At 55.1% G+C, this 12,122-nt stretch overlaps 1 protein-coding gene across 6 annotated transcripts in view; it reads left to right on the top strand.

The window, feature by feature from the left end:
• TPCN2 (two pore segment channel 2) overlaps positions 1-9,694 on the top strand; it is a 31,359-nt gene extending 21,665 nt beyond the window's left edge. For 4 of the 6 annotated variants that reach the window (XM_027856097.1, XM_027856100.1, XM_027856101.1 and 1 more), the window contains 8 exons: positions 1,663-1,762; positions 2,364-2,435; positions 3,776-3,852; positions 4,440-4,521; positions 4,617-4,699; positions 5,352-5,433; positions 6,721-6,815; positions 7,589-9,694. In XM_027856097.1, coding sequence (XP_027711898.1) covers positions 1,663-1,762; positions 2,364-2,435; positions 3,776-3,852; positions 4,440-4,521; positions 4,617-4,699; positions 5,352-5,433; positions 6,721-6,815; positions 7,589-7,667 — 670 coding nt within the window. In that variant the 3' untranslated portion in view covers positions 7,668-9,694. Of the gene's footprint in view, positions 1-1,662; positions 1,763-2,334; positions 2,436-3,775; positions 3,853-4,439; positions 4,522-4,616; positions 4,700-5,351; positions 5,434-6,720; positions 6,816-7,588 lie in introns of those variants that run through there. The other 2 variants (XM_027856099.1, XM_027856102.1) reach the window with 2 other exon arrangements.
• Positions 9,695-12,122: the final 2,428 nt, after the last annotated feature.

Below are 12,122 nucleotides of genomic sequence, written 5' to 3'. Positions count from 1 at the left end.
AAGAGGGAAGGTGACCGGCCTAAGGCCTCACTAAGAGGGAAGGTGACTGGTCTAAGGACATACAGCTAGTGAGGTCTTGAGGCTGGATTTGAATTGGGTCCTTCTGACTCTGAGCCTGGCAGCTTCTTTCCTCCTACCTGTGCCTTGCACCTGTTTTATGCTCTTGGTAGGAAGAATGTGACAGATTCTGACAGGGCTTTGTCATGGTCTCCTAGACTTTTGTGGTGGGGAGGAGCCTTGGTGGTGACTCCTGCCACCCTGGTGGCCCCCACCTTGTTGAGCGCCAGCGTATGAACAGTGGGGAAGGAGGCCACGGGCCCAGCTGGACGTGAATGCTTTGGGCTTCCGAATTGTTTGGAAGCTTTCTCTGCTGGACGTCCCCATCTGGGTTACCGTTTCTATGGCTGATGGTCTTGGCCGGAGAAGACAAGGGTGGGTTGTTGGCATCGTGAGGTCCCCGGCGGACAGTGAGCAAATACTCTGCTCCTTGGCCGAAGGTCACCATGCTGACCTGGGGGCTGGTGAAGGACCGGCGTGATTTGAGGCTGTGTTTCTCTGCCTCAGTCGGCCCCAGCCCAAGTCCTGTGTTCAGGGCCGGGCACCACCTTCTAAGAAGGGTAAACTGGGTGAAGCCTAGAAGTTGCCCAGGCTGGTCGAAAGAAGTGGGAATGGAGAAAGGGAGATTCAGGGACGGGCGGGTGGGCGGGCATGATGCTCCAAGGACGCTCTCTCTATTCGCCTTGCTGTCCTTGACCCCAGAGCGCAGAACATGGGAGGAAGCCGCAGAGATGCTTCATTTCCTGATGTCAGGAAAACCCCTAAAACAAAAAACTTCCGAGAATTCGGGTTGTCTCAAAGTGGAACAGACCTTCCCCTGGTCGTAGTGCACCCCCTGTCACTGGGAGTCTTCAGCTAGAGGCTGGATGGCTAATTATCGGGGGTGCTGTGGAGGCTTGTTCATGTATGGGTTGGACTAGATGGGTCTAGTATTCTGGGATTCTTTGGGATTGGGCTCAGCTCGGGCCCAGCTTTGGCTGGTGGCCCTTAGCCGATGAAGAAGGCCCTGATAGTGCCGCCCATACTGGTAAAACAACCCCTGGGTGCTCCCCCTTTAACAGGGCAACAAGCATTTATTAAGCACCTGCTATGTGTCAGGCACTGTGCTAAGTGCTGGGGATACAGAGAGAGGCATAAACAGTCCTGTCCTCAGGGAGCTTACAATCTAATGAAGAATTTTAACAAGTGCCTTCCTGTTTTCTTAATACCCTTTGATACCCAGGATGTGGCCAATGGAGAAAGTTACCATGATGGTAACGTTCCCACTTCAATTTGATTCAGTTGTACAAGCATTTATAAGCACTTACTGTGCACCAGGCACACAGTGCAGACTCAAACTGGACTTTCCCCACCCTCGGGAGCTCAGGCTCTCAGGCGAGGATTAGGCTTACGTGGCTTCAGCATGACGGTCAGGTCAATGTGTTGGAGGGGCCGCCTTGAGTTGAGGTCAGGGTTTGACCAGCGGGTCAAGGATCTCCATCTGGGCATTTCTGCTCTGGTGCCTGGTGTGGCTCTGCCCCTCCCTCTCTCTGGGTCTGCTGAGTAGCTGCCGAGGCCCTGAGCCTGGCCTCTGTGCTCACCCCTCCCTCCCTCCCTGTCTCGTAGGAAGCCCGAGATGCTGGGCCTCTTGTCTCTGTGGGACATGAGCAGGCTGGTGAATATGTTCATTGTGTTTCGGTTCTTAAGGATCATCCCAAATATGAAGGTCAGTGGGTGGGGCAGGGGGTGCGGGGTGGTGGTTTGTTGGCATTTCAGCTGCTCTGCCCTCAGTAACATTGAGAGCCCTGGGGCAGACTAATGCTAGTATCCTGGGAGGAAGACGGGTCATGAGTTTGGACTGAGCGCCGAAGGCTCAGGGAGCCCAGCCCCGGCTTCCCGAGGGGCCCCTGCTCCATTCAGCCCTCATTCCTCGCACAGCTGGGGAGAGCCGTCAGTGAGGCAGCGCCAGTTTGGTTGAGGCGTCTTCGGTGTCTTTTGTTTTAAATAGCAATCATTTTCCTATCTCGTGCTGGTCCTCCCTCCCCCAGTTTTCTCTGTAATAAAGAAAAACAGTTAAGAAAGACCAGCTGACCCAGTAGCCCTTGCCTGGGGATGCCAGGTTCTGCACCCGTAGTCCTGGGGCACAGGAATCCCCTGGCAGCTGAGGACCCTGCCCTGAGGGTGTGGGTGGTGTGGGGCCTGCAGAACAGACAGGCCAGATCCCAGGGGCAACAGGACCTGGGCCTCCCTCCTGCCCAGCAGTGACAGCCTTCAGCCCAGGCAGCTGTGTCTCTGCAGGGAAACGGGCTTGACTGTCTTCTTTTTAGCTGATGTCCTTGGTGGCTGGGACCCTCCTGGACTTGGTCAGAAACATGAGAGCCTTTGCAGGGATCCTGGTGGTAAGTCAGGCCATTCCTGTGCCCCCCAGGCCTGTCCCCTAGGTGTCTGCAGCTGTGGTCTCTAGGGAGGCTGTGTGTGTGTGTGTGTGTGTGTGTGTGTGTATGTGTGTGTCTGTGTGTCTGCGTGTGTGTGTCTGTGTGTGCGCGCGCGCGCGTGTGTGTCTGTGTGTGTGTCTGTCTCTGTGTGTGTGTGTCTGTGTGTGTCTGTGTGTGTGTGTCTGTGTGTGTGTGTCTGTGTGTCTGCGTGTGTGTCTGTGTGTGTGTCTGTCTGTGTGTGTGTGTGTGTGTGGTTGTTTCAAGGCCTGGGGCAGAGAGCACGTCAGCTCTTGTGCAGGCTCTGAGGAAGGCTGGCCAGCTGACCGCAGAAGGGTCTGCCCTCCCTAGCCTGGTCGTCTGGCACTCCTTTTAACTGTACTCCATTGCCTGCAGACCTTTCCTTTTTAAAAACCCAGTGATAGAAACCACTTTTGGCTTACACCCTGAAAAAGCCCCACTGCATGGCCATTTTGGGGGGACCGTTTGAGACTGTCTTCAAAAGACCATCTGCTGAGATCTTAGGCTCATCCATCTGGATTGGGAAGGGACCTCAAGACCCTTCCATACACTTTTCCTTTCACAAAGGAGGAAACTGAGGCCCAGATCAAGCAGTTTGCCCAAAGTTACACAGATAGTAATCATCCAACGTGAGATTTGAACCCAGATCCTCTGACTTCTGAGTAAACCCTTTTCCCACATGATAGGCCTCTCCAGTGATGGAGAAATTCTCCGCTGAGGAAACAGTGGCTCCCAGTTGTATTGTGGTGGATGGGCCCTGAAGAGGCGGGCAGGGCCTCCTCCCCACCCAGGGCCAGGGCCAGCCTGGGCAGGGGCCACTGGCCTCACGTCGGCACAGCCCTCCTTAGTCACTCATCTGATGCCACCTAGTGGCTAATGGCCAAAAGGCTCACTTGGTACCAGCAGGGTTCCCTTTCTGGAGGAACGTGGGACGTCCCAGGATGCCAGCTGGAAAGGATCCCCTCCCTTCCACAGAGCCCAGTAGCCTTCCCTGAATCTGCCCTCTTGCCCTCAGACCTCTTTGCTCATGTTTAGCTCTTGAGGAGGAATAAAAGCACCTCGCCAGAAAATCAACACGTTCCAGAACTGCCCTGGCTTTGGAGTCAGAAACCTGGCCTTGAGCCCTCTTAATATTTGTGCGACCGTCACCTCTGGGCCTCAGTTTCCCCCTCTGTAAAACGTGGGGTTAGCCAAGGTCCCTTTAAGCTCTAAGTCTGTGATTCACTGGCCTCCGTGAAATGTAGCTAATAGCTGTCTGAAAGCCCTTTTGGCTTTTTTCTTTCCAGGTGGTTTACTATGTTTTTGCCATTGTTGGGATTGGCCTGTTCCAAGGAGCCATTGAATCCCCTCCAGGAAACAGCAGGTTAGCCTGGCGTGGGGAGGTAGGGAGAGGATTTGAGAACGGACGGGCAGGGGAGGCATCCTGCACGAGGGGAGCTCAGGGCCTGGGGGCCACGTTTTCAAGAAGGCCGCGGATGACCTGGGAAGGGTCCAGGGGAGGGCCGCCAGCCTGAGGAAGGACCTCGGGCGCACGTTGTTGAGGAGGCTTATGTGGGAACATAATTCTCGGCGTGAGGAGTTGGGGCAGGGCATGACCCCCACCTTCCAAGTCTCTGCAGGCTGGCCCCAGGGGCAGACCCAGGAACCAGGGAGCAGTTGCCCTGTGAGAGGCCAGCTCGGTGTCAGGACCCAGCTCCTGACTGTCCCCTGGACGGCCTGGGGGAAGGGCGGGGCGGGGCTTTAATGACGCCTGCACAAGCCCGCCTGGTCCCAACAGTCCTGTTGGGACTGTAGCACTGCTGTGGTCATTTTGCCGATGAGTCTGTTGGCCGGGTCACGCAGTAAGGGCCGGCGGCAGAACCTGAATCCGGGTCTTCCTGGCTGCTGGGGGTTCCTGCTGAGCTGCACTGCCCTGTGCCGGTCTCAGTGCCCGTTCGTTGTGTTTCGCAGCCTGGTCTATGCCAACGGCACCGCGCCATGTGGTACCTTTGAGCAGCTGGAGTATTGGCCCAATAACTTCGATGACTTTGCGGTGAGTCCCGCCTTGCCCGTCCCCCGTGCTCCTCTCCTCCGGCCCTGCCCCCGTGCTCCCTCTGCTTCATGGCTTCTGGTCCCGTGTGTCCGTAGGCTGCCCTGGTGACTCTCTGGGATGTGATGGTCGTCAACAACTGGCAGGTTTTCCTGGATGTGTACACGCGCTACTCCAGCCCGTAAGTGGTGGGTGCGGGCTTGGGGAAGGCTGTTGGCCGTGGCAGGTTCCCATCGTGTGGCACGGGAGGGGCCGTGTGCCCTGTCCGCCACGTCCCGTCAGCTCGAGTTCCCTCTCGGCCAGTTTTCTTCCTTGCCGTCTTTTTAAAGCCCCTTTGTAGGGAGCTCGGGGTTAGAGGTAGACTCGAACCCCATCGGAGCAGTTTGGGGGTCAGATTTGGGGAAGGCCATTGACCCGTTGGAGGGGATCGTGAGGTGGGAGCGGGCAGAAGGAAATGGGGCCGGAGGAGGGTGCTCCCGGAGAGCCGTCCCTAGCTGAGGGGTCAGCTTTGTTCTGCTCAGCCCTGCCAAGGGAGTGAACCAGGAGCGGTGAAGAGACAGTGTGGAAGAGCTCCCCGATGCTCAGAGCCGTCCCACCGGGGGCTGGAGCGCCTTGGCAGTTGAGGGGCTCTCCCTCACTGGGGGGCTCTTCAGCAGGTATTGAGGTAGGGGCTGAACTAGATGCCCCGGCGGACCCTTCCAGCCTTAGGCCAGTATATCTAGACTGAACTGATGCTGAGGTGGCAGGGGCGTGACTGAGGACAGGGGGCAGTGCCCGGTGGAGGGTGGCATTGGGGGCGGGTCACAGGAAGCGTGTCATCCCCCTCCCCGCAGGTGGTCGAAGCTCTACTTCGTGGCCTGGTGGCTGGTGTCCTCCATCGTCTGGATGAATCTCTTTGTGGCCCTGATTCTGGAGGTAGGGGCGGTGACAGACAGTGTGTCGCTCTCGGTCCGCCCGGGCTGTTAGCCTCACATCAGACCCTTGTCTGAAGCCCGAGGCAGACCCGTAACTGACCATTGCTGATTTCCAGCATGTGCCTAGACGTCCTTCTTGGGAGTGTCTGCCCCGGGGTGGGGAACTCCCGCCCTTGAGCTAACTCTAACCTTAGAGAGCCAGCCTCTGGGGGCACCGCGGAGTGAAGGGACCGCCCAGAGACCCATGGCCAGAACGTGTCAGAGGGGGGACTTCCTGGTGCCCACTAGGCCACCCTGCGTCCCACCCCTCTATACATTTTGTACTTTTCCTTACCACACAATGGCCCCTTAAACTCACTACTCTGGTGACTCTGCGAGCTTATCGATTCGGGAGGACCCCCCCAGGGATGCAGATAGCGGCACATCCCTACCCGTCCTTCCCGGGTGCCTCTCGTCACAGGTCCACGCTCCCCCTCCCCCCAAATCTATTTCCTGTACCTATCCCACTATTGGCTCCACACCTCCCCTTCGATGGCCCCAAAGCTGCCTCTTAATAATTATTGAGGTACAGCCAGAGTGGGGGGTGGAGAAGAGCTGGGGTGATAAAGAGAGTGAGGGCTTAGTTGGAATGAAAAGAAATTCAAAAACCCTGTCTTTTTACATACGTGTCTGCATGTGCACACATATCCATATATACATGTATGTAATAGTGTGGTTTTGTGCAGCAGAGGAATGAGCACTGGCCTTGGGGTCCAGAGCCCTGGATTCTAATCCTGCCCCTGACGTTTACGAGCTTGGTGACCCTGGGCAAGTCGCTGAAACCTCTCAGGGTTTCAGGCAAGTCCCAGTGGTCCAAGGCTCAGGGGTCACTCTGGGGCGGAGGCAGCTAGGTGGTGCGGTGGATGGAGCACAGGCCCAGGAGTCAGGAGGACCTGAGTTCAAATCCAGCCTCAGACACTTGACACTTGCTAGCTGTGTGACCCTGGGTGACCATGACCGCCTCACAAAAAACAAAAAAAACAGCGCTATGGGGGGAGGGCCCTCCTCACCCCGTCTGTCCTTCGGCTTCCTCTTGGCTGGGCGAGCCCGGGGTTAGGATTGTAACTGGGAGGGGAGAGAAAGGGCCTCAGTTTCCTCATCTGTAATACTGGGGTTGGACTAGAAAGCCTTTCAAGTCCCTTCCAAGCCTTTTCACCAGAGAATTAAGTCAGCAGCCCAGGGGGCGGGGGGAGGTTGAGTCAGACCTTTGGTCAGATGGAGACCCCTCCTCTTTCCTCTCCCCCTCCAGAACTTCATTCACAAGTGGGACCGCCGAGGCCAGCAGCAGCCTGTGCCCGGGTCGTGCCAGGCACCATACCAGGTGACGGTGGAGCTTATGTTTAGGTAAGCAGTGATGAGGCCTGAGGTCTCGTGTGCTGGCCGCCCGCTCCCGGTTTGGAGCATGTGTGAGGGTGGGGTGGGTAGAGAGGCCCCTGTGTGGGAGTCAGTGCGTGGTGGGCATGGTGAGTCCCTCTGCCACAAGCCTGGAGGGGCCCTGACCACTCAGCTCACCTTCCTCTGCCTCTGCTCTCCCTTGGAGCCCAGAGTGCAAAGTGGAGGACGTTCGAGAAGAAGGTGGTTCTGAGTGAAAGTGGGGATTGTCCTTCCCTTTGGCTGGCCGCATCTATAAAATGCCTACTATGTGTCAGGCACCACTGGGAGTGGGAAATGCTCCATCACGCCCGTGGGTTGGCAGAAACACTGCTTCCAGAGCCTGTGATGTGCCGAGTGGAGAAGCTGGGTGGGGCGTCAGGGGGCTTAGCTTCTGCTCAGATTAATGAACAGCCCGGGCCTCCTCCTGCCTGTCTGCAGCCAGAGGCTCTTCTGTGAGAACCCTTTGGTCTAATCCAACAAACGTTCACTGAGCACCTACTATGTGCCAGGCTGGAGGACATAGGCTTGCTCCCAGGGACCCTATGTTCTGTTGAAGAGCTGAGAATGCAAGCTCTCTGAGGACAGAAAGCGTCACCCTTATGTCTTTATGGCCCCAGCACTGTACCCAGGCCCGGCGCATAGTAGGTGCTTGGATGATAATGGCTTAACGGATGGTCCATCGTGGAGATGGGAGTGGGCTTCTGGGCCAGCGCCTCTCTTGTCTCTCACTGTGCCTCCCGCAGGGACGTCCTGGAGGAGCCAACGGAAGAAGAGTTGGTGGCGAAGTTGATACAGCACCCCCACCTCCACCTCTGTAGGTGACACAGGCATCCCCGCCCGCGTCCTCAGCCCGGGAATGGACATACCAGGAAGACCTGCAGAGGGATGTCATGGTCTCCGGTGTCATCCGTGGGGCCCTTGCCAGGGAAGGAGAGAGAGGACGGGGTTACCCATATTAGAATTGTTTTCATTTTGCAAACCACTCCCTCCTATCCGTGTGGAAGGAGGACCGTCTGCCCTGTGCCGTGAGGACCGCTAACGACGTGAATGTTGGTGTGGACTTGGGCTCTGGACACCGACTGACTGTGAGACCCCTCCCCTGTGCCGCTGGTGGGCTTCTAAGCCGCCAGAGTGACCCCGTTGTATTTTACCTCACAAGCCCTTAGGAGTGCAACAGGGCATGGTTGGGAGTAGCCCGAGGGTGAGATGCCAGGTCTGTGGGTGATCTCTGACAGTGCCTTGGGGGGCTCTGGGGGAGTCCTGGCTTTTTACATGCAGATGAACCAGATTTATTTTTTAGCCTGAATGACGATGCCAGCCGCACTGTGCCTACTCTAAGTAAAGGGCTTAGGAGGTGGCGGTCTGCCCACCCCTCTGGGGCTGCGTGGCTCAGGTGGGGCAGTCCTACCAAGGAAGGCTTCTCCTGCATCTCTCCCAAGCCTGCTGCCCCCTTCATTGGCCTTAGCCCGTGAGCCCTGTGGGAATTGAGCAAGGCTCAGCCTTTGCAGCCAGGCCTGCTGGTTGTCTTAGATGGCAGCAGGGAATTTCATGGGTTTTCCACATGGGTCAGTGTGACCATGGATTGGAACTGATGACATAGTTGAGTCTCCTCTCTCCTACCCCTCCCTCCACCTGCTGTCCTGCCCTAATATGTGCTAAGTTTAGGTCAAATTTATCGTAGGAGAAAGTGGCACGTGTTTGTTGTGGTTTCTGTGAGTGGCCCTTCCAGGGCCATTCCTCATCTCCCCTGCTTCTTTTCCCTTCTTAGAAATAGTCCATGGGGTTTGAAGGGGTGAGAAACCCAGCGTCCTTGTGGTCCAGTCCTGGGACCTGAAGAGGCAGGCGTGAAGCGCCTCTGGGGTGCCAGGTGGGCTGCAAAGGGCTCCTAGGAAAGCCATCCCTTCCCCATCCGCATGGAGCCCACTTTCTGCAGCAGCCCCTGTGCCTGGTGTAAAGGGAGCGAGCCAGAGCTGACCCGCGGTGTGGAGGAGGGCTTTCTCTTCTATTCTCTTCTCCCTTCTGTCTTCCTTCTGCAATGCCATCGCATTGTGAGCACTGCGGCTCATAGCCAGTCCTTTCTGGACGTCACCATGCCCCTCCTTCTCCACCCGCCCGTGAACGTGCCTTTGTAACAAAGAGCTGGGGCAGACATTTGGTTCCACTGCGTGCACCATTCTGCACCTGTAGGCCCTCACCTCTCCAACAAAGGCAGGGGAAGAACTGTGTGAATTTGAGTTCTCTTAGGGTCAAACCTGCTCTGCTCCTATTCCTCCTTGACCCGTCTTTCTTCTTTGTGTGGTCTCAGATACGTCCAGTGTTCGGTAGCTCTGGCCGGCAGAAAAGGAAAAAGAAGAGAGGGAGGGAGAATGATTGGTGACGGGAGAATTAGGAGCATGTTCTAGCCTGTCGGTTAAGGACAAATATGTAAGGGAGTAGAGTTGTTGCTGTCCATTGGTATGAGGTCCCTGGCTCATCACAGAATGTGTTTACACCTCTGCGGCAGGTGGGGGGGCTTCTAGTCATGCCAAGGGGCTGCCCCCTGGGGGACAGAGCCTTGACAGGGATTTTAAGAAAATTATAAAAGAATCAGCATTCACCACAAATACTAATAAACCCAATATGAACCATGTCTCCCACCTAGAATCCTCAAAGTTGAACTGTTTCCATTTTGATTAAATGGGAAAAAAAAATAATGCTCAAATGTGTCAGTGAATCGGCCATCCAGTCATCTCTCCTATTGAATTCTGAGTCCAAATCATTGTCCATGCCGTCAGTTCTAAGACTCTGTGTGTGTGTGTGTGTGTGTGTGTGTATGTATGTGTGTGTGTGAGAGAGAGAATCTGTGTGGTTGTGTGTGTGTGATAGAGAGAGAGAATCTGTGTGGTTGTGTGTGTGTGTGTGTGTGTGTGAGAGAGAGAATCTGTGTGGTTGTGTGTGTGTGTATGAGAGAGAGAATCTATGTTTCTGGTGTGTGTGCACATGGAGTGTGTTGTGATGTACATGGAGTGTGTTGTGATGTGCATGGGGTATGTGTGTATGTATGTGGATGGTGTCAGAGTGTGTGTGTGTGTAAACACATGCTCCAGGACAAATTCTATGTGTTGACCACCTAACTGGCCTGGTGGTGGACCCTCCTCATCCTTTTTGTTTTTCCTGTGTGGATGGCTGGCCACGATCTCTGAGAGGTCACAGGTTGTTCCCAGAGGCCCTGCAGGGTCCCTGAGCTTGATGAAATTGGCACAATGTCATTTGCAGACAGGAGCATCTGGAGACCCTCCCCCCAAAGCCAACAAACATTAAGCACCTGCTGTGTGCCAGGTACCATGTTAAGCACTAAGTGTGCAGCAGTTGATATAGTTTGGGGATAGAGGGGTTACAGAAAGTTGCAGCAAGCCCTGGGGGATTCAAGGAACGGCCAAAGACAGCCCCTGCCCTCAGGGAGCTCACGCTCTAATGGGAAGACCACATGCGGAGGTATACAGGGCAAGCTATGTACTGGATAAGGAGGAAATAACAGAGGGAGGGCGCCGGGATTGAGGGGTGGGGGAAACTTCCTGTAGAAGGTGGGGTTTTGGTTGGGACTTAGAGGAAGCTGGGGAGGTCAGTGGTCAGAACAGAGGAGGGAGAGCCTTCCAGGGACAGCCAGAGAACGCTCAGAGCTGAGAGATCCTTGTTCCTAGGATGGCCGGGAGGCTGGTGCCGAGGGGCACGGGTGAGGGGGTTCACTGGGTAGAAGAGAGTGTGTCGGGGAGTGAGGTGTGAGGAGACTGGAGCCAGGAAGGGGCAGTGATGGAGGGTTTTTAAGGCCAAGAGAGTGAATTCTGGCCGTATGTGGGAATGTGCATTTCTTGTTCTGGCTTTTACAGGTCTCCTCTGGCTGAGGGGAGGGAGTGCCGTGATTCGCCCTCAGTCCCCCAGACTTGTCCCTCCCTCACTTTCAGTCTCTTCTCATTCACCTTCCCCCTCCCCGTGGCCTCCTCGCACGCTCAGATCTTCCCCCATTTCTGATCCTGCCGTCCCCCATCATGTCGCACATTCACAGTCAGGACTTCTGGGGTGGAACTTGTGCTCATCACCTCCGTCCTCACACTCTTGCAGGACTGTCCTCAAGGCCCGTCCATCTTGTAGAGGAAGTTTCCAGAGCTCATGTTCCACTGACACATTTAGTCACGTCCAACCCTCCGTGATCCCATGTGGGTTTTTCTTGGCAGAGACACTGGACTGGTTTGCCATTTCCCTCTCCAGCCCATTTTACAGATGAGGAAACTGAGGCAAACAGGGTGAAGTGACTCGTGTACTGTGGTGCCACCTAGCTGCCCAGCCTTTGAAAATCCATGGCCACCTTCAGACCATGAGGAGGCCTTGGGGTGGTGAGGGCTGTTTGGACTTGTATGAATAAAGAATCAAACCTAATTTGGGGGATGAGCCCCAACTCAACTCCTTAAGTATAAGTATTCACATTTTGATTGCATTTTTTTTAAAAGAACATAATACACATTTTAATTTAGAATCAAAAGACTTCAATCTGGAAAGGATCCAAATTAAAGTGAAACTGTTAAAAAGTAAGAGAAATGCTATTCTTTTTTCCCTTTTATTCACCCAAAATGTAAAGCGTTTGAATTGGGGGCCATTTGCTGCCCCTCCCTTGCTGACTCAGTTTCCTCATGTGGTCCAGCCCCTGCATTTACAGATGAGAAGGAGTCATCTGCTCAAGGTCCTACAGGTTCGGTGTTAAGGCAGCTTACATTGGCCAAAGCAAACCAAAGATTCCTAATCTTCCTGCTCTTCCAGGTGCGACCGTGTCAGCCCCTGCTCAACAAACCCCAGGGGCTCCCTGTGGCCCCCAGGATCAAATACAAGATGCTGTTTGACATTCAAAGCTCCTCATGACCCACCCCCTCCCACCTTCCCAGTCTTCCTACATCTCACTCCCTAGCCTTCAGGTTAGAGATGCTGAGCTTCTGGCTGTCCCAGGAATCTCTCAGTTCTGGCCATTCTCTCTGGACGTCCCCCATGCCTGGAATGCTCTCCCTCCTCTGCTCTGACCACTGACCTCGTCGGCTTCCTCTCCATCTCATCTAAAACCCCACCTCCTACAGGAAGTCTTTCCAACCCTTCTTAATTCCAGTGCCTTCCCTCGGTCAATTATTTCCTTTTTATCCTGTGTAGAGCCTGCTTTGTATAGATTTGTTCTCCTGATGTCTCCTCCATTAGATTATAAGCTCCCTGAGGGCAAGGATTGTCTTTTGCCTTTCTTTGAATCTCTTGGGTTTAGCA

Source organism: Vombatus ursinus, unplaced genomic scaffold (assembly GCF_900497805.2).
Source record: "Vombatus ursinus unplaced genomic scaffold, bare-nosed wombat genome assembly UNPS02011369.1, whole genome shotgun sequence".
Taxonomy (NCBI): Eukaryota; Metazoa; Chordata; class Mammalia; order Diprotodontia; family Vombatidae; genus Vombatus; species Vombatus ursinus.
Note: the sequence above shows the minus strand (reverse complement) of the source record. Positions and strands in the feature narration are given on the sequence as shown.